The sequence below is a fragment of the Octopus sinensis genome, linkage group LG29 (genome assembly GCF_006345805.1).
Source record: "Octopus sinensis linkage group LG29, ASM634580v1, whole genome shotgun sequence".
Lineage (NCBI taxonomy): Eukaryota > Metazoa > Mollusca > Cephalopoda > Octopoda > Octopodidae > Octopus > Octopus sinensis.
In genome coordinates this window covers 7,439,162-7,466,230 of record NC_043025.1, presented here as the reverse complement: position 1 = coordinate 7,466,230, position 27,069 = coordinate 7,439,162, and the positions used below count along the sequence as shown (strand labels likewise).

The 27,069-nt window shown below is 41.8% G+C and overlaps 2 protein-coding genes and 1 long non-coding RNA gene across 4 annotated transcripts in view; 2 read left to right on the top strand and 1 right to left on the bottom strand.

Annotated features, from left to right (window-relative positions):
• The window catches only part of LOC115226189 (STAGA complex 65 subunit gamma), a 43,902-nt gene extending 27,512 nt beyond the window's left edge, over positions 1–16,390 (bottom strand). The window contains exons 1-9 of one of the 2 annotated variants that reach the window (XM_036514954.1): positions 16,242–16,390; positions 13,827–14,021; positions 13,156–13,276; positions 11,881–11,996; positions 9,666–9,775; positions 5,839–5,960; positions 4,857–5,044; positions 2,417–2,508; positions 1,569–1,674 (exon numbers count right to left, since the gene is read on the bottom strand). In XM_036514954.1, the coding sequence (XP_036370847.1) occupies positions 1,569–1,674; positions 2,417–2,508; positions 4,857–5,044; positions 5,839–5,960; positions 9,666–9,775; positions 11,881–11,996; positions 13,156–13,276; positions 13,827–13,981 (1,010 nt within the window). In that variant the 5' untranslated portion in view covers positions 13,982–14,021; positions 16,242–16,390. The remainder of the gene's footprint in view (positions 1–1,568; positions 1,675–2,416; positions 2,509–4,856; positions 5,045–5,838; positions 5,961–9,665; positions 9,776–11,880; positions 11,997–13,155; positions 13,277–13,826; positions 14,022–16,241) is intronic. The other variant, XM_029797196.2, reaches the window with a different exon arrangement.
• Positions 16,391–19,691: 3,301 nt separating this feature from the next.
• On the top strand, positions 19,692–24,626 carry LOC118768446. The gene is made up of 2 exons (XR_005004290.1): positions 19,692–20,217; positions 24,470–24,626. It is a non-coding gene; the product is annotated as an uncharacterized LOC118768446 (long non-coding RNA).
• A 1,473-nt stretch (positions 24,627–26,099) lies between these two features.
• Positions 26,100–27,069, top strand: part of LOC115226008 (transmembrane protein 260-like) — a 7,334-nt gene continuing 6,364 nt past the window's right edge. The window contains exon 1 of the mRNA XM_029796982.2: positions 26,100–27,069. This exon is cut by the window's right edge and continues 1,172 nt beyond it. Within this exon, the coding sequence (XP_029652842.1) occupies positions 26,188–27,069 (882 nt within the window). The 5' untranslated portion in view covers positions 26,100–26,187.

Here is a 27,069-nt window from a genome sequence, read left to right as displayed (position 1 = left end):
TCTAGCATGTAAAAATTACCTGTTAAAGGGTAATTTTCTATTTTGAAATACAAATATGTTGTCTATTGACTCTTTATACATGCTAGGCCACTGGTGGTGGTATTTATAACGAGTATTCGCCACCCTATAATATATATATATATATATATATATATATATAGGTACACATCACTATCTTTGTTTAACGTCTGTTTTCCATACTGGCATGGTTGGACAGTTTGACTGAGGACTGGCAAGTCAGGAGGCTGCACCAGGCACCAATCTGATCTGGAAAGGTTTCTACAGCTGGATGCCCTTCCTATGACCAACCACTCCGAGAGTGTAGTTGGTGCTTTTTATGTGGCACATATATGGTTATATATATATATATATAATATATATATATATATATATATACTAGAGTAAGCACATAAATGTGAAACAAGGTGGAAAAAAGAGTACTCAAATACCAGAGGTAGAGTAATATGCTATATTTTGATCATATCGCTATTTCTGTTCTATTTTAACAAAACTGGCCGACAAACAGGAACGTGAAACTCTGAGTAACAGCTTTTGTTATATTTCTGCTGTTTTTAAATAAAGTATGTATATATATATATATATATATATATATATAAGACCAAAAGGGTACGGGCGCCGCTATATATATATATATGTAAAAAAATACGAACTGGGACAAGAACGCAAAACATTTAGAAGACGATACAAAAAACACGGACGGGACATTCGAAGCCTTCAATCTACAGTCAAGAACCGGATCAGCCAGGTCGGAGCGATCGCAAGATTAATCAGCCGAAATTGCAAGGATGATCCGGTTCTTGACTGAAGATTGAAGGCTTCGAATGTCCCGTCCGTGTTTTTTGTATCGTCTTCTAAATGTTTTGCGTTCTTGTCCCAGTTTGTATTTTTCTACATATATTTATATATAGGTACTAGGACAAAATCCCCGGTACTCAATATACCCCAGAATATTGTTCTTTCTTTACAATAAAAATATTCTCAGGTGAAATTTTTAAAAGAAAAACTTTTAATATTAGAAATATTAAATTTCTAAATATCTCATTGAGATATGTACGGTGGTGGAGCGATAGAGTGGTTGTATACTGTCAACTTAATGTGACAGTAAGGGAATTACACCACCGCTGTTTAGCCCTAGGAAGCATCGACGCTTCCTGTCGGCCTTGACACATTTCCTGTGTCCTTATATATTTACGAAGGGGAGACAAACACCCCCCCTCCCCAGCAGGCCTAGCTGTTGGGGGTGCTTGTCTCCCCTTCGTAAATATATAAGGACACAGGAAATGTGTCAAGGCCGAAAGAGGCGGCGATGCTTCCTAGGGCTAAATAGCGGTGGTGTAATTCCCTTATGGGACTGTCACGTTAAGTTGACAGTATACAACCACTTTTAATATTTATTAGTTGATATTTTTGTGTAAAGTTTGTCCAGGGGAGATTTTTGTCCTCGGGGGATTTTGCCCTAACACAGCCACAGCATCACCTTCTACACACCCAAATCAATTTCACAGTTACAACCATGCTGGAGCACCACCTCCAGGTAATGTACATACCTGACATCATTTTCTGATTTGATGTTGGAGGCAATCTTTGAATCTATGTCTGTGGTTAGGCCCGTGACTGGTTCTTGTTCAACAGTGATTTCATACGCTGTGAGATCTGTGAGATGCAATAAAAAGAGAGACAGAATGAGAGAGAGAGTGAGAGAAATTGATAGAGAGGGATACATATAAACAAAACAATTGCTTGTTGGTATAAATATATTTAAGGCGGCGAGCTGGCAGAAACGTTAGCACGCCGGGCGAAATGCGTAGCCGTATTTCGTCCGTCGTTACATTCTGAGTTCAAATTCCGCCGAGGTCGACTTTGCCTTTCATCCTTTCAGGGTTCGATAAATAAAGTACCAGTTTTGCACTGTGGTCGATGTAATCGACTTAATACCTATGTCTGTCCTTGTTTGTCCCCTCTATGTTTAGCCCCTTGTGGGTAATAAAGAAATAGGTATTTTGTCTGTCGTTACGTTCTGAGTTCAAATTCCGCTGAGGTCGACTTTGCCTTTCATCCTTTCGGGGTTTGATAAATTAAGTACCAGTTACGCACTGGAGTCAATGTAATCGACTTAATACCTATGTCTATCTTTGTTTGTCCCCTCTATGTTTAGCCCCTTATGGGCAGTAAAGAAATATATATATATATATATACTTCTGCATAATGATGCACATAAACGTAGTTTTTTGCGTGCATTTGGTAATGCTTCGTGCTGCACTGCCAGAAGTGCATGGCGACAGGGCGTTACAGGAATCTGCAGAAGCAGATTGACCGGATGCTGATGACCGATACAACAACACAAGTGCTACCACTTAGTACGGCAACTACAACAGCAACTGGACAAGGTACCAACCCTTTAGGTGTAGCAAGTGTTCAGTGTCCACGACGTCGTCTTTTTCTTCTAATTCTGGGAACTGGATGTCAGAACTGGGTTCGTCTCGGATTCTGAAGAAAGAGATAGAAAGAAAGAGAGAGAATGTATGTGTGCATATATAATAATAATAATAATGATAATGATAATGAAATTATTGTATACAGTGCTCAGGAGTGGCTGTGTGGTAAGTAGCTTGCTAACCGACCACATGGTTCCGGGTTCAGTCCCACTGTGTGGCACCTTGGGCAAGTGTCTTCTGCTATAGCCCCGGGCCGACCAATGCCTTGTGAGTGGATTTGGTAGACGGAAACTGAAAGAAGCCCGTCGTATATATATAGGAGTGGCTGTGTGGTAACTAGCTTGCTAACCAACCACATGGTTCCGGGTTCAGTCCCACTGTGTGGCATCTTGGGCAAGTGTCTTCAGCTATAGCCCCGGGCCGACCAATGCCTTGTGAGTGGATTTGGTAGACGGAAACTGAAAGAAGCATGTCGTATATATGTATATATATATAGGCGCAGGAGTGGCCGTGTGGTAAGTAGCTTGCTAACCAACCACATGGTTCCGGGTTCAGTCCCACTGCATGGCATCTTGGACAAGTGTCTTCTGCTATAGCCCCAGGCCAACCAATGCCTTGTGAGTGGATTTGGTAGACGGAAACTGAAAGAAGCCTGTCGTACATATGTATATATATATATATGTATGTGTGTGTATGTGTTTGTGTGTCTGTGTTTGTCTCCCTAGCATTGCTTGACAACCGATGCTGGTGTGTTTACGTCCCTGTAACTTAGCGGTTCGGCAAAAGAGACCGATAGAATAAGTACTGGGCTTACAAAGAATAAGTCCCGGGGTCGAGTTGCTCGACTAAAGGCGGTGCTCCAGCATGGCCGCAGTCAAATGACTGAAACATGTAAAATAGTAAAAGAGAGTAAAGAGTAATGTATGAGTCAGATACATGCTTGTGTATGTATGGAGGGGAGAAAATCAGGTATAGTGTTGGCGAATCTCAGGAAGCATGGAAGTTTTGAAGGATGCAGTGCTCCGACAACTAACAACTGATGCCGGCACTTTGTTCCATGCTTCAGCAACTCTCAGTGTGAAAAAATGTTTCCTTTTTATTTTTCACAATTGGTAGTATACCATAATACTGCCAGGTATCTAGTAATTCTAAGAGTGAACAAGTTCTATTTTAAAAATAATGAAATTATTGTATACAGTGCTCAGGTGCACCACAACTTGTCAGAAAGTGCATATAAAGTACATGCAGTAATGTACAAATGTCTGGGAAGTGAACAGTGTATGAGTCAGATACATGCTTGTGTGTGTATGGATGGGAGAAAATCAGGTGTAGTGTTGGTGAATCTCAGAAAGCATGGAAGTTTTGAAGGATGCAGTGCTCCGACAACTAACAACTGATGCCGGCAGTTTGTTCCATGCTTCAGTAACTCTTAGCGTGTAAAAATGTTTCCGAAAGTCATGGAGTTGTGCTGTTTTCTGACTTTGTAAACATGTCCACGGCTGTTAGACAGGTGGAGTTTGAAAAGGTGGTCAGAGTTATTGTTAGTAAGATGGTTAATAATTTTATGGGTGTCTGCAAAGTCAGCTGCCAGATGTCGGGATTTCAATGTGTCCATGCCCAGGGAAGTAAGGCGTTCAGAATATGGCAAATGCCTGATGGAGGGTATTCTTTTGGTTGCACGTCGCTGAATGGCTTCCAGACGGATCCGCAACCCAGACGGAGAAAGCCCCTCTCCTTCGATTGAGATGAAATCATCGCAGATAGAGCTTTTCGGAATGACCCCGCAGTCGACACTCTGGAGCAGGAGTGAAGAACAGCTCTTTCGAGAGGCTACACTTTCCGCTTATGATGTTGTGAGCAAGAATGAGATCTCCACGGCGGCAGCGTTTTTCTAGAGAATAAAGGTCGAGCGTCTTCAGCCTTTCTTCATAAGACAAATTCTTGAGACCAAGAACCATGCGGGTAGCCAGCTTCTGGACTCTTTCGAGATGCTGTATGTCTTTGAGGAGATAAGGAGAAGAGGCTTGAATCACGTACTCCAATATGGGTCTCCCCAGCATGACATAGAGCGGTAGGAATATGGCTCCTGTGAGCATTCCGAATGACCGTCGAATCAAGAACAGAACTCCGCGTGCTTGTATCTATATGTTGTATCTGTCCCTCTCCCCCAACATTGTTTAATAATTGCTGTTTATGTCCCAATAACATTAGCAGTCCTGCAAAACAGACCAGTAGAATAAGGGGCCAAACTCTAGAAACAAAATAAGCACAGGGGTCAATTTGCTTGACTAAAACTCTTTGAGGCAGTGCCCCAGCATGGCCACCTACTAATGACTGAAACAAGAAAAAGGTAAACTATAAAACATAAATGAATGAATAAATAAATAAAGGGCTTCTCACCTGATCAAAGTGAAGGTCTCTGCTGGCTTGGGGCCACCACTCTGCTTCAACTTCTCGTATTCCGAGACCAATTGTTGCGACTGCTGTAGCATGTTGTCATGGTAACGAAGGACGCGGTTCTGATAGAAATCATGGAGTTCCGTCACACTGCCGACACCACATTCATGGAAGACTTGCTCAACAACGTCCTGCAGGAAATATGCAAAGATATATATATATATATATATATATATATATATATATATATTATATATATATAGGCGCAGGAGTGGCTGTGTGGTAAGTAGCTTGCTAACCAACCACATGGTTCTGGGTTCAGTCCCACTGCGTGGCATCTTGGGCAAGTGTCTTCTACTATAGCCCTGGGCCGACCAATGCCTTGTGAGTGGATTTGGTAGACGGAAACTGAAAGAAGCCTGTCGTATATATGTATATATATATATGTATGTGTGTGTATGTGTTTGTGCCCCTAGCATTGCTTGACAACCGATGCTGGTGTGTTTACGTCCCTGTAACTTAGCGGTTCGGCAAAAGAGACCGATAGAATAAGTACTGGGCTTACAAAGAATAAGTCCTGGGGTCGATTTGCTCGAATAAAGGAGGTGCCCCAGCATGGCCGCAGTCAAATGACTGAAACAAGTAAAAGAATAAAAGAGTAGAGAATATAGGCACAGATGTGGCTGTATGGTTAAGAAGTTTGCTTCTGAAGCACACGGTTCCAGGTTCAGTCCCACTCTGAGGCACCTTGGGCAAGTTTCTTCTACCATAGCTCTGGGCCAACCAAAGCCATGAAATTGGATTTGACAGAGGAAAATTGAAAAAAAGACCTATTGTGTGTATGTGTCTGTGTGTGTGTGTCTATACGATTTTTATTTTGCTGTTGGTGTTGACGTACTTGACTCAAGAACAGGGGGTGTGTTTGAATAAACCTGCGTGTGCTTGGTGGGCGGGGAGGGGTTTGGAGATAAAGCAAAACACTTACAGGAAAGCCGATCTGTTCATGCAGCAGTTGGTTGTCCACAGCTGACCGCATGTGTTTCATGATGCGGCTGTAGTATTCTTGGACGATGTCGGTCATGAGCTCGAGACACGATTCTTTGGAGTCTGAAATTACAACAACAACAACAACGACATCAACAACACTACAAGTTGAACCAGTGACTTGACCAGCTAGAAATAACAGTCAAAATCTGTGTTGGTCATCAGTGTAAAATTGAATTCCCTGAGTTCTAACAACAAGGCACCAACACCAGAAGCTAACACTGGACCTTTCCTATCGCTTGATTTCCTAGAAATAGCAACCAGCATCATCCTCATCATTTTTCTATGTTATTATTAATATTAGGCGCAGGAGTGGCTGTGTGGTAAGTAGCTTGCTTACGAACCACATGGTTCCGGGTTCAGTCCCACTGCGTGGTACCCTGGGCAAGTGTCTTCTACTATAGCCTCGGGCCGACCAAAGCCCTGTGAGTGGATTTGGTAGACGGAAACTGAAAGAAGCCCGTCATATATATGTATATATATGTGTATGTGTGTGTGTGTATGTTTGTGTGTCTTGTGTTTGTCCCCCTAGCATTGCTTGACAACCGATGCTGGTGTGTTTATGTCCCCGTCACTTAGCGGCTCGGCAAAAAGAGACTGATGGAATAAGTACTGGGCTTACAAAGAATAAGTCCTAGGGTCGAGTTGCTCGATTAAAGGATGTGCTCCAGCATGGCCGCAGTCAAATGACTGAAACAAGTAAAAGAGTAAAGAGTATCATTATTCAGGTCACTACCTGGAATCGAACTCGGAATCTTGGGGTTAGTAGACACGCTCTTAACCACTACGCCCTATGCCCACGTGCAAGATTCCAAGTTTGATTCCAGGCAGTGACTTGAATAACAACAACAACAATACTAATAATAATAATAATAATAATAATAATAATCATCATCATCATCATCGTTTAACGTCCGTTTTCCATGCTAGCATCGGTTGGACAGTTCAACTGAGGTCTGGGAAGCCAGAAGGCTGTGCCAGGCCCAGTCTGATCTGGCAGTGTTTCTACAGCTGGATGCCCTTCCTAATGCCAACCACTCCGTGAGTGTAGTGGGTGCTTTTTACGTGCCACCTGCACAGGTGCCAGACGAGGCTGGCAAACGGCCACGATTGGATGGTGCTTTTTACGTGCCACAAGCACGGGGGCCAGACGAGGCTGGCAACGGTCAATAATAATAATAATAATAACAACAACAACATTGAAAAATACCTTAGGAATGAGAACCCAGGTTTTGAAATTTCTCCAAGACACCTGAAGATGGCTGGAGGGTATATCAGCTAAAACGTTATGTTAACAACAAACAAGATGAGGACAAATATCTGTCGAATGTAAATAATGTAAATAATGTACATAATTCCTCATCTCTTAAATATGATGATGATGACCCCCTTCGGTCAGACACTGACCATGGGTTTGCACCTAGAGAGTTACCCTCTGAGGCACAAGTCTGGGCAAGGTTGTTTTATAGAAGACCAGAGGTCACCCGTGCATACCGGCCTCCCCTCTTCACACCACCGATGTTGTCCAAGGGAAAGGCAAAGGGGCCGATACAGCTTGGCACCAGTGACGTCGTAACTCATTTCTACAGCTGAGTGAACTGGAGCAACGTGAAATACAGTGTCTTGCTCAAGAACACAACACACAGCCCGGTCCGGGATTCGAGCTCACAACATCATGATCGTAAGCTCGACGCTCTAACCACTGAGCCATGCGCCTTCTCCATCAATAGTAAATAGAAAGATACACTCCGGGGCACAAGTCCGGGCAAGGTTGTTTATGCAAGACCAGCAGTCACCCATGCATACCGGCCTCCTGTCTCCACTCCACTGATGTTGTCCAAGGGAAAGGCAAAGGGGCCGATACAGCTTGGCACCTGTAACGTTGCAACTCATTTCTACAGCTGAGTGAACTGGAGCAACGTGAAATAAAGTGTCCTGCTCAAGAACACAACACGCAGCCCGGTCCGGGAATACATACATACATATATATATATATCTGAGACCCCCTTCGGTCACAACACAGATCATGGGATTGCACCTAGAAAGTTACCCTCCCAGGCACAAGTCCAGGCAAGATTGTTTATGGAAGACCAGAGGTCACCCGTGCATACCGGCCTCCCCTCTCCACACCACCGATGTTATCCAAGGGAAAGGCAAAGGGGCCGATACAGCTTGGCACCTATGACGTCGCAACTCATTTCTACAGCTGAGTGAACTGGAGCAACGTGAAATACAGTGTCTTGCTCAAGAACACAACACGCAGCCCGGTCCGGGATTCAAGCTCGCAACCTCATGATCGTAAGCTCGACGCTCTAACCACTGAGCCATGCGCCTTCTCCATCAATAGTAAATAGAAAGATACACTCCGGGGCACAAGTCCGGGCAAGGTTGTTTATGCAAGACCAGCAGTCACCCATGCATACCGGCCTCCCCTCTTCACACCACCGATGTTGTCCAAGGGAAAGGCAAAGGGGCCGATACAGCTTGGCACCAGTGACGTCGTAACTCATTTCTACAGCTGAGTGAACTGGAGCAACGTGAAATACAGTGTCTTGCTCAAGAACACAACACGCAGCCCGGTCCGGGATTCGAGCTCACAACCTCATGATCGTAAGCTCGATGCTCTAACCACTCAGTTATGCGCCTTCTCCATCAATAGTAAATAGAAAGATACACTCCGGGGCACAAGTCCGGGCAAGGTTGTTTATGCAAGACCAGCAGTCACCCATGCATACCGGCCTCCCGTCTCCGATGTTGTCCAAGGGAAAGGCAAAGGGGCCGATACAGCTTGGCACCAGTGACGTCGTAACTCATTTCTACAGCTGAGTGAACTGGAGCAACGTGAAATACAGTGTCTTGCTCAAGAACACAACACGCAGCCCGGTCCGGGATTCGAGCTCACAACCTCATGATCGTAAGCTCGATGCTCTAACCACTCAGTTATGCGCCTTCTCCATCAATAGTAAATAGAAAGATACACTCCGGGGCACAAGTCCGGGCAAGGTTGTTTATGCAAGACCAGCAGCCACCCATGCATACCGGCCTCCTGTCTCCACGCCACCGATGTTGTCCAAGGGAAAGGCAAAGGGGCCGATACAGCTTGGCACCTGTAACGTTGCAACTCATTTCTACAGCTGAGTGAACTGGAGCAACGTGAAATACAGTGTCTTGCTCAAGAACACAACACGCAGCCCGGTCCGGGATTCGAGCTCACAACCTCACGATCGTAAGCTCGACGCTCTAACCACTGAGCCACACGCCTTCACTCTCTTAAATATAGAAGTGTATTATCATCACAATTTTTCTATATCCTGCTGCATTTAACATAGTAGTTTTTGGCATGGCCACAGCCTCGTGACTGAGACATGGAAAAGATTACTAGATATTTGTGGGCGTGTGTGTGTTTAACGTCCGTTTTCTATGCTAGCATGGGTTGGACGGTTCAACTGGGGCCTGGGAAGCCAGAAGGCTGCACCAGGCCCAGTCTGGTCTGACAGTGTTTCTACAGCTGGATGCCCTTCCTAATGCCAACCACTCCGTGAGTGTAGTGGGTGCTTTTTATGTGCCACCTGCACAGGTGCCAGACAAGGCTGGCAAATGGCCACGATCGTGTGTGTGTTAATTTTGAAGATTTTGATTCGTACGCCAGAAAATACGGTAAGTATTAGAGTTAATTTGTTTGAAGAAAATCTTCAAGGGGGTGCCCCAGCAGGGCCACAGTCCAATGACTGAAAGAAGTAAAAATCTGAAGGATAGAAACAAACTTACTCTCGAAACCAATGTGCGCACATATTGCAGACACGGAACGTCGCAGCAGTTTCCTGCATGCTACGCTGTCGATAATAGGTGGTTCCTCGCCAATTCCTCGGACAAAATCACTGCAAAACAAAAGAAAATCAACAATAATAACAATAGATAGGTGCAGGAGTGGCTGTGTGGTAAGTAGCTTGTTTACCAACCACATGGTTCCGGTTTCAGTCCCACTGGATGCCCTTGCTAACACCAACCACTCCAAGAGTGTAATGGGTGCTTTATATGGCACCAGTATCTGCCATGACTACAATTTCACCTCTCAAGCACAGCATATTGCCAAAGGTCTTGGCCATTTGTCATTGCCTCCCTGAGGCCCAAAACTTGAAGGATGCTTTTTACAGGCCACTGGCATGGTTGCTGGTTACACGACACTGGCATCGGCCACATGGCCTCCATGAGGACCCATGACGAAAGGTGCTTTTTACATGCCATCATCACCATCATCGTGACCAGCACTGGATAAACCATTATGCAAAATAAGCATGTGCTTAGGGCATCAAGAGAAAGAGGGGAGTACCACATGAATGGTAAATGGTTCATGGCACAAAAGAAGCCACTTTAAACTTGCTAAAATAATATTCGGGATGCCTTTATCTCTACTAAGTATAGATGCAAATGTGTTACCTAAGATTAATTTTGACCCAGACTGCCTTCTTCCAACTGTTAAACATGGAGGAGGATCTGTGATGATCTGATGGGAGGGGTTTATATCTTGGAAATCCACTGGCCCAATGGTTTCCCTTCATGGCAGAATAAATAGTCAAGACTATTTAAGCATTTTATCTGATCAAATTCATCCTATGGTTGCGGAACTGTTTCCAGAGGGAAACGCAATCTTTCAGGATGATAATGCACCAATTCACACAGCTAAAGTTGTTACTGAATGGCACGAGGAACATTCTAGTGAAGCTGAACATCTTACCTGACCACCACAATCCACAGATCTCAATCTTATTGAACATTTATGGTGCATTTTAGAAAAACAAGTAAGGAGTCAACATCCTTTGCCATCATCACTACAAGAACTGGAGACTGTTTTAGCTGAAGAATGGACAAAAATTCCTTTGGAAACAATTCAAACTTTGTATGAGTCCATACCTCATAGAATTCAAGCTGTAATTACTGCCTAAGGCAGTCCTGCCCTATATTAAAATAAATCTGTTTGAAATTTTAAGGTGTTTCCATTATTTTGTCCAACCCCTGTATGTGTGTCTGTGTTTGTACCTCCTCATCGCTTGACAACCAATGTTGGTGTGTTTATGTCCCTGTAACTTAGTGGTTCAGTGAAAGAGACCAATAGAATAAGTACTAGGCTTACAAAGAATATGTCCTGGGGGGGGGGGGGGATCAATTTGTTCGACTAAAGGTGGTGCTCCAGCATGGCCGCAGTCAAATGACTGAAATAACTAACAGAATAAAGACCTTGCAAATATAAATAAAATGGAAGGAGACAAAATTAAACCTTATTTTCCCTCTTACTGTTTTGTTTCGTTTTGAAAAATAAGGATTTATTTCATGGTTTGTTATTTGTTTCTATTTCGAATCACAAAATCTTTTATGGGGAAACCAAAATTTTTTCAGTGCTTAGGGCCTCGATGGTTCTTAACCCTTTTGTTCCCATATTTCTGTTGAAATGCTCTGTGTTTCTTTCAATTACTTTAAAAATAACAGAGAATTTAGTAAAATAACTTAGTTATCATTCAACTAGTGTTAAGAACATAAATTGTGACTAAGGTTTGGTGGAAGATTTTAATTCAAAACTTATGAAAACAAGACATTTGTACAACAGAACCAGAGGTGGTTTCAGCCAGGTTGGTATCGAAAGGGTTAAAAATATCATGGCGACTTGAACCCTTTTGTTACCATATTTCTGTTGAGATGCTCTGTGTTTCTTTCAATTAATTTTAAATATAACAAAGAATTTAGTAAAATAACTTAGTTATCATTAAGCTAGTGTTAAGAACATAAATTGTGACTAAGGTTTGGTGGAAGATTTTAATTCAAAACTTATGAAAACAAGACATTTGTACTCAGAGCCAGAGCCGGTTTCAGCCGGGTTGGTAACGAAAGGGTTAATCTGGCCCTGATCACAACAATGATGTTGATAATAAAAACGATGAAAATTCTGATGATAAGGATGACAATGATAATGATGGTGATTATGACCTACCTCTCACGGGTGTAAGGCATATGAGAAAATGGTTTTGTGACTTTTGGTTTGCTGTCTGGCCCAGAATATTCTGGAACTGGTAAAGCAGGAGGAAACGTCAACTCGGCATCAGGTTTCTGCAAAATGCCAGACAAAGAATACACATAAAATTTTCAATTAGAGAAATCATATCATAATGTCTTCAAATTTTGGCACAAGGCCAGCAATTTTGGGGAAGGAGTAAGTGGATTACATCGACCCCCCCCCCCCCCAATGCTCAACTGGTACTTGTCTTATTAACCCCCAAAGGTTGTAAAGCAAAGTTGACACCAGCGGAATTTGAACTCAGAACATAAAGACAGATGAAATTTTGCTCCCTTTGAGTGTTAGGAACTGATAAGCCCTGAAGGATATCTAGGAGCTATGACCCAGGTGGGCCCAGCTCCCTTTAAGTGTTAGGAACTGATGAGCCCTGAAGGAGGATATCTAGGAGATATGACCCAGGTGAGCCCAGCTCCCTTTAAGTGTTAGGAACTGATAAGCCCTGAAGGAGGATATATAAGGAGCTATGACCCAGGTGGGCCCAGCTCCCTTTAAGTGTTAGGAACTGATAAGCCCTGAAGGAGGATATCTAGGAGCTATGACCCAGGTGGGCCCAGCTCCCTTTAAGTGTTAGGACTGATAAGCCCTGAAGGAGGATATCTAGGAGCTATGACCCAGGTGGGCCCAGCTCCCTTTAAGTGTTAGGAACTGATAAGCCCTGAAGGAGGACATCTAGGAGCTATGACCCTGGTGGGCCCAGCTCCCTTTGAGTGTTAGGAACTGATAAGCCCTGAAGGAGGACATCTAGGAGCTATGACCCTGGTGGGCCCAGCTCCCTTTGAGTGTTAGGAACTGATAAGCCCTGAAGGAGGATATCTAGGAGCTATGACCCAGGTGGGCCCAGCTCCCTTTGAGTGTTAGGAACTGATAAGCCCTGAAGGAGGATATCTAGGATCTATGACCCAGGTGGGCCCAGCTCCCTTTGAGTGTTAGGAACTGATAAGCCCTGAAGGAGGATATCTAGGAGCTATGACCCAGGTGGTCCCAGCTCCCTTTAAGAGTTAGGAACTAATGGGCCCTGAATAACAATATCTATGAGCTATGACCCAGGTGGACCCAGCTCCCTTTAAGTGTTAGGAACTGATGTGCCTCCACGCATCCAACCCATACAAGTTTCTTGCCACACAGCCGTGCCTGCACCTATAAATTCCCTATGTAGAATTATTTTACGAAAAAACGGTCAAAGATACTAACGGCATTTTCATGTTGGACTGTCACTTGTTGTATGAGGTTCTTCATCTTCCGAATGTGTTGAAGCAGACGTATTGTATGTAGCGTTAATGGATCAATCTGGAACTTTTCCTGAGGTGCTGGCCTGAAAGTATGAAGGTAACACTAAATGTGGATTACATACTAATTACACATACTGTATATTTTCATAAGATTCTTTATAAATTCTTATAAACATGCATCTTGCAGCTCACCTGAAACAGACCGGCGTCCCGTCCAGGTGGGGAACCTATACGCCAAGAAACCGTCCAAGGGGAGTCTAAGATCTTGGGGAAAAAGAATTTCAGTTTTGACCAGTTCATAGTGTTATTGAGTGTGTGGTGGCGGGGAGGTAGACCATAAATTATATTTCTTTTTATCATTGTGAGAGAGAGAGTGTGTGTGTGTGTGTGTGTGTGTGTTTAATGAGGGATGGTCAAATGGTTTTTTGGGTTTAGAGAAGAGGAATTCTTTTTATGATTGTTTTGTGGAGGTGTGTGTGTGTGGGGGGGGTGCCTGTGAGTTTGGAGAAGGGAAGAGAGGAGGAGAAAAAAAAAGGGAAAAAAAAGGGACGTTTTGCGTTTGTGTTCCATTTTTATACTTATATAGAGATATGCAAATATCAAAGAGAATCAGATAAGAAATGGAACTCTTACTTGGTGGAGGTAGAATACTGCTTGCTGAATGTCTGATAGAGTCGTGGGCCTTGGATTTCCATTGGTCGACGTTTGGTCAGTTGGTCTCGTTCCATTTTAGCAAATGCCGAATCAGTGTCCCCCACTGCGGGCATATCCCCCCAGTGGGACGTCATTCTGTGTTCTTGTAGAAGTAGTAGTAAGGAACTAAGATGCCTGGAAAGGAGAGAGAGAGGAAAAAGATGTAAAATAAATGTGTGGACCTGTGAGATATATATATGTATATCACCGTGACCGACCAGGCTATCAGATGTTGCTACACATCGCTGGTCACAATGCGCTTCGCATTGCTTTAGCCTTCAAACGACGCCACCCCGCTGGCTAAGCGAGCAGGCCAACAGAAGAAAGAGTGAGAGAAAGTTGTGGCGAAAGAGTACAGCAGGGATCGCCACCACCCCCTGCCGGAGCCTCGTGGAGCTTTAGGTGTTTTCGCGCAATAAACACTCACAACGCCCGGTCTGGGAATCTAAACCGCGAGTCCCCTGCCCTAACCACTGGGCCATTGCACCTCCACACATATATATATATATATATATAAGTCCAACCCATGCTAGCATGGAGAACGGACGTTAAACGATGATGATGATGATGATGATATATATATATATTGACTTCCCAGACCCCAGTCAAACCATCCAACCCATGCCAGCATGGAAAACAGACGTTAAACGATGATGATGATGATATATGTAGTATATACACATGCAAATTTGAATATATAGTGTGTCTGTACATACATACACAAACATGTATATATTGTGTGTGCATGTGCTGTGCTGGTACCTCGTAAAAAGCATCCACTCCACCCTGTAAAGAGGTTGGCATTTGGATGGGGATCCAGCTGTAGAAGCCATGCCAAAACTAAAAAAAGTGGGGTTCTTTTATATATGGGGCGGGGGGTTAGGGTTTCTGTTATCTTCAGAAATGTAAACAAAATCACGTGTGTACATATACCGAAGCATCGCCACATACCCTAATCCTAACAGAAACCCTAACCCCCCATATATAAAAAAATTCTTTTAAATGTATCCGCAGGAGTGGCTGTGTGGTAAGTAGTTTGCTAACCAACCACATGGTTCCGTGTTCAGTCCCACTGCGTGGCATCTTGGGCAAGTGTCTTCTACTATAGCCTCGGGCTGACCAAAGCCTTGTGAGTGGATTTGGTAGGCGGAAACTGAAAGAAGCCTGTCGTGTATATATATATATATATATATATATGTGTGTGTGTGTGTGTGTGTGTGTGTGTGTGTCTGTTTGTCCCCCTAGCATTGCTTGACAACCGATGCTGGTGTGTTTACGTCCCCGTAACTTAGCGGTTCGGCAAAAGGGACCGATAGAATAAGTACTGGGCTTACAGAGAATAAGTCCCGGGATCGATTTGGTCGACTAAAGGCGGTGCTCCAGCATGGCCGCAGTCAAATGACTGAAACAAGTAAAAGAGAGTACTTCCGGAAGTACACTGGCACTTATACCGTAAGATCGCCATAAAACCTATATCAGCTAAATGCCTTATTAAAAGCATTGTAACAGAATCTGATCACTAGTTCAGAAAATTATCACTGCTCTCTTTGAGTATATAAAAGACGAATTTCTCTGGGGCAAAATGAGTAAGCCGGGATAAAGTATATTTGCTCCTTCGGCTTTCAATCGATATATCAAACATGCCCTGCTTCAAAAATGCATTGATTCGAATCTGTTAAATACAATTTAAGGGACTACATGAGAAAAGCGGTCCCGGTCGCGCATCCGCCCCAGCTAGTCATGACTAATCGATCCTTACTGTTTTGCGTTATTTACTTTGTGTTTTTGTGTTTTTGTGTTTTATTTACTTTGTTTAACAAAAATTATTTGCTTTGTACAAAAAAATTATTTATTTTATGTTTTCTTTACTTTGCGAGGTAGTCGTTGTAGGATCGACTACTTACGTCTAGCTAGCGCGGATACGCGAATGCGCACCGGGACCACTGTTCGCTAGTAGTACCCAATTTAATTCTTTACTTCTCCTGGTTAATGTTATATCTTATGTATATCTCTCCTTGTTTCTTTTCTGTGTATCTTTCTGTCGAAGAGCGTAGGCTCGAAACGTAAAAGACTTTTTCTATTTCTATTCCTGAGCGCCATACTAATACAATTGTTTGTTTGTACTCTACCTGCCTTCGTCTTTTGTTTATTTTCGTAAGCTTCCCGGTATATATTTAGATTGTTTACGGAAAATCGGAGCATTTCCGGTCCCAAACTCGCCGGATTCCTGGAGCTGATACTGAAGGTAAATTTGCTTACTATAAACAAACAGAACTTTGGTTACACACACCATACACACAAGAAAGGACTCTACACGAAGTGGAAGCGGTTACAAAATAGAATAGAATAACTTACTTGATATATAAATGTCGATGCAAACACTTGGACGTCGGATGAGGTTTTCGGCGAAGTTGTCTTCCCGCGGAAAACCGGTGACTTCTGGCGAAGTGTCTCACAAATTTGTCGTCCAGACTAAACAACTTCCGGTCGCCGTTGTCTCTTCTTTGTATTTCGTAAAAGGTCGAAACGAAATCTTTTTCCTGGCTAAACTTTAAGTTTTGTACTCTCCGAGCACCCTCATGAGCATTTCATGGCATCTCGGTGAGTCGAGCTGCCAACAGTGACAAGAACTTTGCCATTAGTAGCCCAGTCCCTCAAACACCACAGGTTGGAAGAGATAGTTCACTGCCAGATCCCAATACTTCAGGAGTTTGTTCTGTTCAACTACAGATGCAATGACCCTCCCATTTACCGCAGCATCCAGGATGTGGGAAGGAGCAAAAGAGTCACAGATCGTGGTGTCACAGATGAGGTACCTACCTCTAACCCATGGACAGAGGGTAAGACCATCTGGTCTCTTTCCATCACTTCTGGATATTGCCGCCGGCTCCAGATTTGGGGAGATATTAATCCGAGTAAGGGCCCGCTAATGATTACGCTTGGCTCGGTGTGACGAGCGAAACGACCAGCATTTAGGTGGCAAGACAGACCGTGAAGACCTGTGGGCCTGAGGGGGCTACCATGGCGATATTTCAGTCCCCTGCGGACGTCAGCTCCCTGAGTGCGATGAGGATGTAGAACTCATCTAGATTGAGTAGACTTCCAGTGTTAACCACCGGCAGGGCATCGATCCAGTCCCCTGAGAATTTTACACTAGCTGGAAGTAGGGAACACCTTGAAAATTGATCAGATTGATCAAGGAGAGAGTTGGAAGTGGCATCTGAACACAGATTGTCCCATACTTTCGGTGGTCGTAGGAAACTTGGTGGGTCGAGCCAGTGTAGGTGATAATCCGGAGGGGTCGGAGGATGTTTCTCCTTCGGTTGATTGAGGGAGTCTGTAGTCCATGGGACGAGGTAGAACAGAGAAGAAAGGAGGCGAACAGCCCCTTTAATGTCAAGTTTACTGAATTTGAAATCAACGGCCTTCTTTAAGTTAGGTAGTCGACCATTGTTCGGGATTGAGCAAATCACCGACCTGAGATGGACAATGGTTGGAGGTAGATTCGAACAGCTCGAAATGCCGTTTAAGGGAAGTAGTGAGGGATCCACTTTTCCCATTCGTCACGCGGAGAGAGACCAGGGAGAATAGGAACAGTTTCTGCCAACCCTAGGAATTGTTGGCTAGGCAGACGTTCTTCAGCAGTTTCGAGAGCACACTGGCGTTAGCAAGTCCGAGCTACCGGACAAGAGAACATGATAGATTTTGCTGCATGTTCTGCGTATAATTGGTAGACTGATAATATCAAAGCCACACAAAATATCAATACTTTTAAGCGAAAGCCAAAACAGTTTATTGATAACTAGCAGTATCGCCCGGCGTTGCTTGGATTTGTAAGGGAAATAACTATATAAGCATTTTTAGATATGTAAAGTATTTATTTTGCTAGGTAGTCGTTCTAGGATCGACTAGTCACGACTAGCTTACGCGAGTGCGCGCACCGGGACCACTGTTCTCAAGTAGTACCCACACATCGTTTATCTTTTATCCTTTTACTCGTTTCAGTCATTGGACAGCGGTTATGCTGGGACACTGTCTTCAGGAATTTTTAGTCGAGCCATCTCAATATGGCTAACCACAAAGGGGGCTGTTACTGTAGCTTTTTACGTTCTGAGATTTAATAATAATTTTTTAGAGAGTTACTTGCCAAAAATACATTAAAAATGGGAAAAATTGATGGTAAATAATTTTTAAATCGTAGACTCATCGTAGAGGCGCGCTAATACCCAGAAGGGCTCGATATGAATCACGACTATAAGATACCCGGTTTTGGTTACACTGCACCACAAAATGTGGGAGTAGTTAGGAATCTAAATCGTAGGAGACAGACACACAATTTGACTTTTATATATAAAGATAAGATCGCAAATGCAGTGTAAGGTCAAAACTTGTTGATACGGCCTTGGTGTTCATGATTTTCTTTGACCACGTACCATCCTTACATTGGGAATAGTAATGTTCATTCTTCTATTATTAATCTCTTATTGGTAAGGTAACAATTAGGTTATTTATTGTTAAAATATCTTATGATAATGACACACAGCCTTTACAATAAATATAATAAGGAACAATGCATATATGGGATCTTTACCCTTTGAACGGCAGATCGAGAAATTAATTTTTTTGTAACTAAACACTTTCAGACTTCGGACACTGGTAGACTGTGTCATATAAGACATCTTGGATCTTTTCGGTTTGACCGACAGTTTTTTAAAATAATTTCTAGGTAACTAAAAAATTTTAAACTTCGTATACTGGTAGAATGTGTTTATAAAACATCTTTTTCTCTTGGCTTTATTGAGAAAATTCTATGGTTTGTAAGATATTTGTTGTTTTTTTTCTTCAATTTCTGCAATTTCAACCAATCAGTGATGTCTATTGAGGTGAAAACATTCTGTGCCGTATGAATATGTCCCTCGTTTAAGAAACAGGGATCTTTTCTGTTTGACCGACAGTTTTTTAACATAATTTCCACGTAACTAAACACTTTTAAACTTCGTATACTGGTAGAATGTGTTTATAAAACATCTTTTTCTCTTGGCTTTATTGAGAAAATTCTATAGTTTGTAAGATATTTGTTGTTTTTTTTCTTCAATTTCTGCAATTTCAACCAATCAGTGATGTCTATTGAGGTGAAAACATTCTGTGCCGTATGAATATGTCCCTCGTTTAAGAAACAGGGATCTTTTCTGTTTGACCGACAGTTTTTTAACATAATTTCCACGTAACTAAACACTTTTAAACTTCGTATACTGGTAGAATGTGTTTATAAAACATCTTTTTCTCTTGGCTTTATTGAGAAAATTCTATGGTTTGTAAGATATTTGTTGTTTTCTTTCTTCGCTGATGGCTGTTTCTGGCCGACAGGCTGTGTGCCAGTAGACATTTCTACTGAGGTACATCATGGCCTAACTATAATGTAGATAAGATGAAAGAAAATCTTAATTATAAAGGAATGAAGTTTTAGATAAATTATTCCTTTGTGACTTACGCAATTCTTGTCTCATTATTTTCACAGATAGACTGTCTCTTCCTCTCAGTTTTAAGATAAGCAATATTATTGCCATAATCAAACGATTGATGCAAAGAAAAATTTAATAATTAACAAAGATGAGCTCGGGGGTCGATGTAATCGATTAACCCGCTTCCTTAAATTTTTAGGGCTTGGATATTTAAACCTATTTCTGTGCTTTTTGCTTAGGTGTTTTTTTTATTATTCATCATTATTTTAATTTTTGCGAGGTACATTTCTCTTTTATTCTGTATTTTTTATCTACGAAAATAGCAGTTTTAAAAATTTGGAACTGACAACCCTGTCCGGGACTTTTTAACAGACGGGATACTTTTGGAGCAGTCACCGTTTCCGATTGTCTTCGCTCACTCTCATCAAACAATACGGCAGGAGCGAAAGAGTGTTAGAAATAGCAGCCAAATCTGCATCTTTCCATCTTGAAAAAATATTTTAAATATTCGATAATGTAGTCTTATACATATTACACAACACTATATGCAAAAAAAAAAAAGGACATTAGAAGACGGGATGGTCACGGCTGGGACGCCTTTGATCGTGGTTCAGCTCGGTCGGAGAAGACCCGACGTTCAACAACACAAGAACTCTTGACTTGTTTTTCTGTTTTTTTTTTTTAATTTATCAAATATTTCCAGTGACCCACCATCAATTTCGTGGTCATCACACCTTCACCACCACCACCACCACCACCATCATCATCATCACCTTCATCACAATCATCAGCATCAACCATCGTCTTCTCTTCACTTCGACTGTCAATTAATAACGCACTTTCGCTTTACTGCTCTTCCTAAGACGCATGTAAGTCGCCTATCTCCTTTTCTGCTGTAATTAACCTGTATGTGTGTGTAATGCATACACGCACGTAAACACAGACACACATATCGGGTACTATTTAAGAAGAGTGGTCCCCCGGTGCGCGCACTCGCATACTCGCGCATCCACGCGAGCTAGTCGTGACTAGTCGATCCTAACTTTGTGTTTTTGTTTTATTTACTTTGCTTAAAAAAATTATCTACTATGTGTAGTTTTATTCTGCTAGGTAGTCGTTGTAGGATCGACTAGTCACGACTAGATAGCGCGAGTGCGCGCACCGGGACCACCGTTCTCAAGTAGTACCCACATATCGTTTATCTTTTATCCTTTTACTCGTTTCAGTCATTGGACAGCGGTTATGCCGGGACACCGTCTTCAAGAATTTTTTGTCGAGCAAATCGACCGCAGTACTCATTCACTTTAAGCCTGGTACTCATTCTATTGGTTCGTTCTGCCGAACCGCTAAGTTAACGGGACATATGCACACAAACACTGGTTGTCAAGCAGTGATGGTGGAGACGAACACAGACACAAAAACACACGAACGCACATGCACACACACAAATAGGATCTATCCCCTATTCATGCTCTTTGTAACGGTATTAGCAGCGTAATTTGGGCAAATCAATTTCAACCAGGAATAAAAATTTCCTGACAAACCATCGTAAATATTTGCAATGTGTCAGCATAGATGTTTACGAGCCCGCCGTTTTTTTTTTTTTCTTTTTCTTTATAGCTTATTAAATTCCAATATAATTGTAATCTACACACTCTGAAATACTTGTTTCAGTCATTTGACTGTGGCCATGCTGGAGCACCTGCCTTTAGTCGAGCAAATCGACCCCAGGACTTTTTCTTTGTAAGCCTAGTACTTATTCTATCTGTCTCTTTTACTGAACTGATAAGTTACAGGGACATCAACACACCAGCATCAATTGTCAAGCGATGCTGGGTGGGGGACAAACACAGACACACAAACATACACACACACACATATATATATATATATATATATATATATATATATATATATATATACATATATACGACTGGCTTTTCTCAGTTTCCGCCTACCAAATCCACTCACAAGGCTTTGGTCAGCCTGAGGCTATAGTAGAAGACACTTGCCCAAGGTGCCACACAGTGGGACTGAACCTGAAACCATGTGGTTGATGAGCAAGCTACTTACCACACAGCCACTCATGTGCCCACACACACATATATGTTTATACACATATTTGTATGTATATATATGTGTGTGTATATAGGCGTAGGAGTGGCTGTGTGGTAAGTAGCTTGTTTACCAACCACATGGTTCCGGGTTCAGTCCCACTGCGTGGTATCTTGGGCAAGTGTCTTCTGCTATAGCCCCGGGCCGACCAATACCTTGTGAGTGGAAACTGAAAGAATCCTGTCGTATATATGTATATATATATATGTATGTGTGTGTCTGTGTTTGTCCCCCTAGCATCGCTTGACAACCGATGCTGGTGTGTTTGCGTCCCTGTCACTTAGCGGTTCGGCAAACCACACATACACACAAAGAAAAAAAAAAAACTGTCTCTACTTTCACTTTTCTTATTCATTATTCCTTTAATGCCAACACTAATTCCATGGTTTTTCTAGTAATGTTGTTAAATATCTACCAAAAAAATAAAATTAGTATTTTCTGCAAGGCATATACTGTAAATCCTCGAGTATAATCCACATTTTCCCCCAAAAATTTAAGGGTCAAAATCCCTAGTGCGTAGTATACACAAGGTTAAAAATGAAAAATATTTTCTAAGCAATGTCCGAGTCTCTATTTGCTGTCCAGCAATGTTTATTCAGACGCATTTTGTGATGCCGGGCGCGAAAATACCTTAAGCTAAGCCTGAAAGCAATGAAGTCATAAAAGAATCATCCATAACTTGCAGTAAGCAACATTTATTAAACATTATTACTGTTATTTCTTTATTTTCTGCAAACAAAATGCACAAAAAAGCTACATGCTTGCATTATGTTATGTATACAATAATAATAAAGGACGTTACCGTATACAGTTTTACAAACCAAGGACGTTATATAGACCTCCTTGACTCAAGTTAGAGAAGGGGTGCGTATTATACACAAGGTTTAGGTTTTTCAGAGGTACAGCCCCCTAAAAATGCCCTGCGAATACACGTTTGCATTGTTATATATACAATACTAATAAAGGACATTACCATATGCATTTTTACAAACCAAGGACGTTATATAGACCTCCCCGACTCAAGTTAGAGAAGGGGTGCATATTATACACAAGGTTTAGGTTTTTCAGAGGTACAGCCCCCTAAAAATGCTCTGCGAATACACGTTTGCATTGTTATATATACAATACTAATAAAGGACATTACCATATGCATTTTTACAAACCAAGGACGTTATATAGACCTCCCCGACTCAAGTTAGAGAAGGGGTGCGTATTATACACAAGGTTTAGGTTTTTCAGAGGTACAGCCCCCTAAAAATCCCCTGCGTATTATACTCAAGGGTGGACTATACTCAAAGATTTACAGTAGACTCAATAAGCCTGACATATCTCAACTAAAAATTATTTCAGACATGATGTTCCTCAATGAAAGTTTGGTATATAAAACTGCATTTAACAGTAAAGAGTAATGAAATTTTCCAGTGGATATAGCTGATTTCTGTAGCAAAAAGGTTAAATTAAAATATCATTCTAAGTACATACACCATTGACAGGCAAGACGCTGCAGTTTTTTCTGAGATAAAATCTCTTATAGACATACTATGTTTATACTATGGGCACTGCATTATCAAAGCCCCACCTTGGAGTAGATCATCATCATCATTTAACGTCTGCTTTCCATGCTGGCATGGGTTGGACGGTTTGACTAAGGGGTGCACCAGGCTCCAATTCAAGAGTGTAGTGGGTGTTTTTTATGTGCTGCCGGCATGAGGGCAGTACTGGCATTGACCATGCTTGAATGATGCATTTTACATGCCACCAACATAGGAGCCAGTCAGGTAGTACTGGCATTGACCATGCTTGAATGGTCCTTTTTACGTGCCACCAGCATGAGAGACAGTCAGACGACACTGGCATCGACCACACTCAACTGGAGTTATAAAAATTCAGTAAACTTGAGAAATTGAAAATATAGAAAATTTCTCAGAATATAAATTTATAGGAATATTTCCAGACGGTCAACTCTTTAATAATTGCTTTCTTTTAGAACTTTTAGTAATTGTTACATAATTAATAAGCAGCTTTCTTCATTATAGTATATATATATATATATATATATATATATATATATATAGAGAGAGAGAGAGAGAGATTGTATATATAGATAGATTATTAGATAGACAATGGGTTTCTTTCAGTTTCCATCTACCAAATCCACTCACAAGGCTTTGGTCAGCCCATGGCTATAGCAGAAGACACTTGCCCTTTGTGCCACACAGTGGGATTGAACCCGGAACCATGTGGTTGGGAAGCATATTCTTACTACGCAGCCGCACCTAACTATGTGACATTATCAATTTCAAATTTTGGCACAAGGCCAACAGTTTGTGGGGAGAGGCTAAGTTGATTATATCAACCCCAGTGTTTGGCTGGTGATTATTCTACCAACCCTGAAAAGTTGAAAGGCAAAGTCAACTGGCGGAATTTGAACTCAGATAAAATGCCAGGCATGCTAATGATTCTGCCAGCTCACCTTTTAATGTATGATCATCATCTTCATCATCATTTAAAGTTCATCTTCCATGTTGGCATAGATCGGATGGTTTGACAGGAGCCTGCACCAGACTTCTATGCCTGTTTTGGCATGGTTTTATGGCTGGATGCCCTTCTTAACACCAACCGCCCAGTAGACTGGCTTTTAATTATATTACCTGCATCACCTTACTAGCACTTGTGCAGGTGGCACATAAAAAACACCATTTGAGCGTGGCCGTTGCCAGTACCACCTCACTGGCCCTCATGCCGGTGGCACGTAAAAGCACCCACTACACTCTCGGAGTGGTTGGCATTAGGAAAGGCATCCAGCTGTAGAAGCTCTGCCAGATCAGATTGGAGACTGGTGCAGCCATCTGGTTCGCCAGCCCTCAGTCAAACCGTCCAACCCATGCCAGCATGGAAAGCAGACGTTAAATGATGATGATGAGGATGAACCTTATTAACATACTGACCACACATTACTCATCAAAAACATTTTAACAATTAATCGTCTTTTCTTTAATATTCCAGGTGTCAATACATCCGACAGGTCATTGCCGTCTTCATCTATTGATGGATGCTTCTGAACATCTGATTCCTGATTCCCTCGTCTGATCAAAAAAAAAAATTGATCAAGCAAGTGTAATCAATACACACCACACATTGATCTGTTCCCAATAATAACAGGGAGAAAAAAAACCAACAGGAAAATCTAGGAACATATATTTATTTCCTGTAAATATTACATACACACATTCAACAGCACACACCTTCAACCTGTCAGAGCACCTGTATATTGCGTAAAATATATTGCATATCTACATTGTAAATAATATCCCCCTCTCTCTCTCTTTCGGAGAGGCACCGAGCAGCTATACGCACACATACACACACGGCAGTAACTTCCGCCTACCGAATTCAATCACAAAGCTCCGGTCGGCTCGAGGCTATAGCAGAAGACACTTGCCCAAAATGCCACGCAGTGGGACTGAACCCGAAACCATGTAGCTGGGAAGCAAGCTCCATATATATATATATATATATATATAGGAATAAAAATTATATATAAAGAAACAAGAACGTGAAATACACAAAGGGACGAACACAGAAAACAGACGGGTCATTCGAAGCCTTTAATCTTCAGTCAGGAACCGGATCATCATAGCAAATTTCGGCTGATATATATATATAAGTTCATGCATACACCAATACACACCTTCAAATGAACAGTTTGTTGGAGTACCTCTAAACGCTGTAAATACTGTATATATATATATATATATATATATATTATATATATATATATATATATATATATATACACAGCCACACACTATTAATATATACATAGATACATACATACATACATATATATATATATATTTATAAAGTTAATCCAAACAAGAAAGCACGAAAAAACACAACAACGCGAGGACGTGGAACAAATGTAGTATTATTGGACGCTCAGGAAAGAAGGAGGGTTTAACGTTTCGAGCGGAGCTCTTCGTCGGAAACATAAGAAAAAGAAAGATCCAGAGAAGGGAAGACAGAGGAAAAAAAATCGCCAACGGTACAAACGCGGTCACATTTTGAAATTTATATATATACACACACACACACTCATACATACATACATACATATACTATACACACACACACAGAATATATTCACTCCTATCTGGCATCACAGAACCAGATGATTGCCAGGGTAACTGAATTTTGGGGATATCTGACCCTCGCTTTTTAATTTGCTGTAGCATCTCAGAAAAAACTCGTTGAAGCTCTGTAATATTTACATACGTCAGTATTATCACCGATAATCAGAATATGTCAGAAATGTGAGAAACTGGAAGAAATACAGATAGAATTTCGGTAAAAAAACAAGTTTTATCCACCTGATAAAACACAGTTACTGTGAATGGAATAAGAAAAAATATCTTACTGTACTTTGAGAAGCAATGATCCATCTGAGAAACATTGCAAACTTTATTTTAATGATAGTTAATTAGTTTATACTAATTACCACAAATTCTCTCGACTCTAATTAACAACTTAACAACACATTTTCTTTTCTGTTTTTTTTTTCTCTGTCTAACATATCAACAGTATTATTATTATTATTAATATTATTGTTCTGGTCTTGTGCCGAAATTTGAAATTATTATTGTTATTATTATCATTATTATTATCATCATTATTATTATTATCATTATTGTTGTTTTCAACAAGCAAAAAAAAGGAATCCAGAGATGGATTATTTTTCAATTACCGTGGCAATTGGCTTGCTTTCTCTGTATATCAAAACACTCTATCCAGACATTTCTGGGGGTGACACCGGAGAACTGCTCTCCTCTGCTTGTCAGTTTGGGGTTTCCCACCCTCCGGGATACCCCCTATTCACCATGCTGACCAGCCTCGCCGTTAAATGCTGTAGCTATCGGTCGCCTGCTTGGAGGGCAAACGTTCTAACGGCCACCTTTTCTGCACTGACCGGCGGCGTTCTTTCACACACAATTCTCAAAGAGACTGGTCAGCCTTCAGCCGCTTTGCTTGCCGTTGCGCTATTCTCGGTGAACCGGCTAACATGGAATTGGTCTGTAACAGCAGAAGTGTTTTCCTTGAACAACTTATTCCTATCAATTCTCACCTGCCTCAGCTTCATGCTAGAAAATGCTGTACAACCGGCTAGAAAACTAAGGTTAGCTCGCATCGGGGCATTTGTTAGTGCCTTGTGCCTGTGCAACCAGCACACATCCTTTATCTATCTCCTCTACCTCATCCCTTGGGTGATATTTAAATTATACCTGGCTGGTCTCTTCCGTCTGACTAATTTATTCTCCCTTTTGGTTCCCTTCATTCTTGGTCTTTTGCCATACTTGTACCTACCTATAAGTGCACACCTGAATGTAGCAAAATGGACTTGGGGTGACCAGCGGACCATAACGGGGTTCTGGACTCATCTAATGCGATCAGAATATGGTACGTTTAGTCTGGGAAAGGACGAAGTAGGGCTCGGTCTCATAACGGGGCTAAAATTCTATATGATCCACGAGTGGTTTACTCTAACTCCAGTTGCCATCATCTTGTTTGGTATGTCCGTGTGGTCCATCGTGCGCCGCCTGTACACCGGA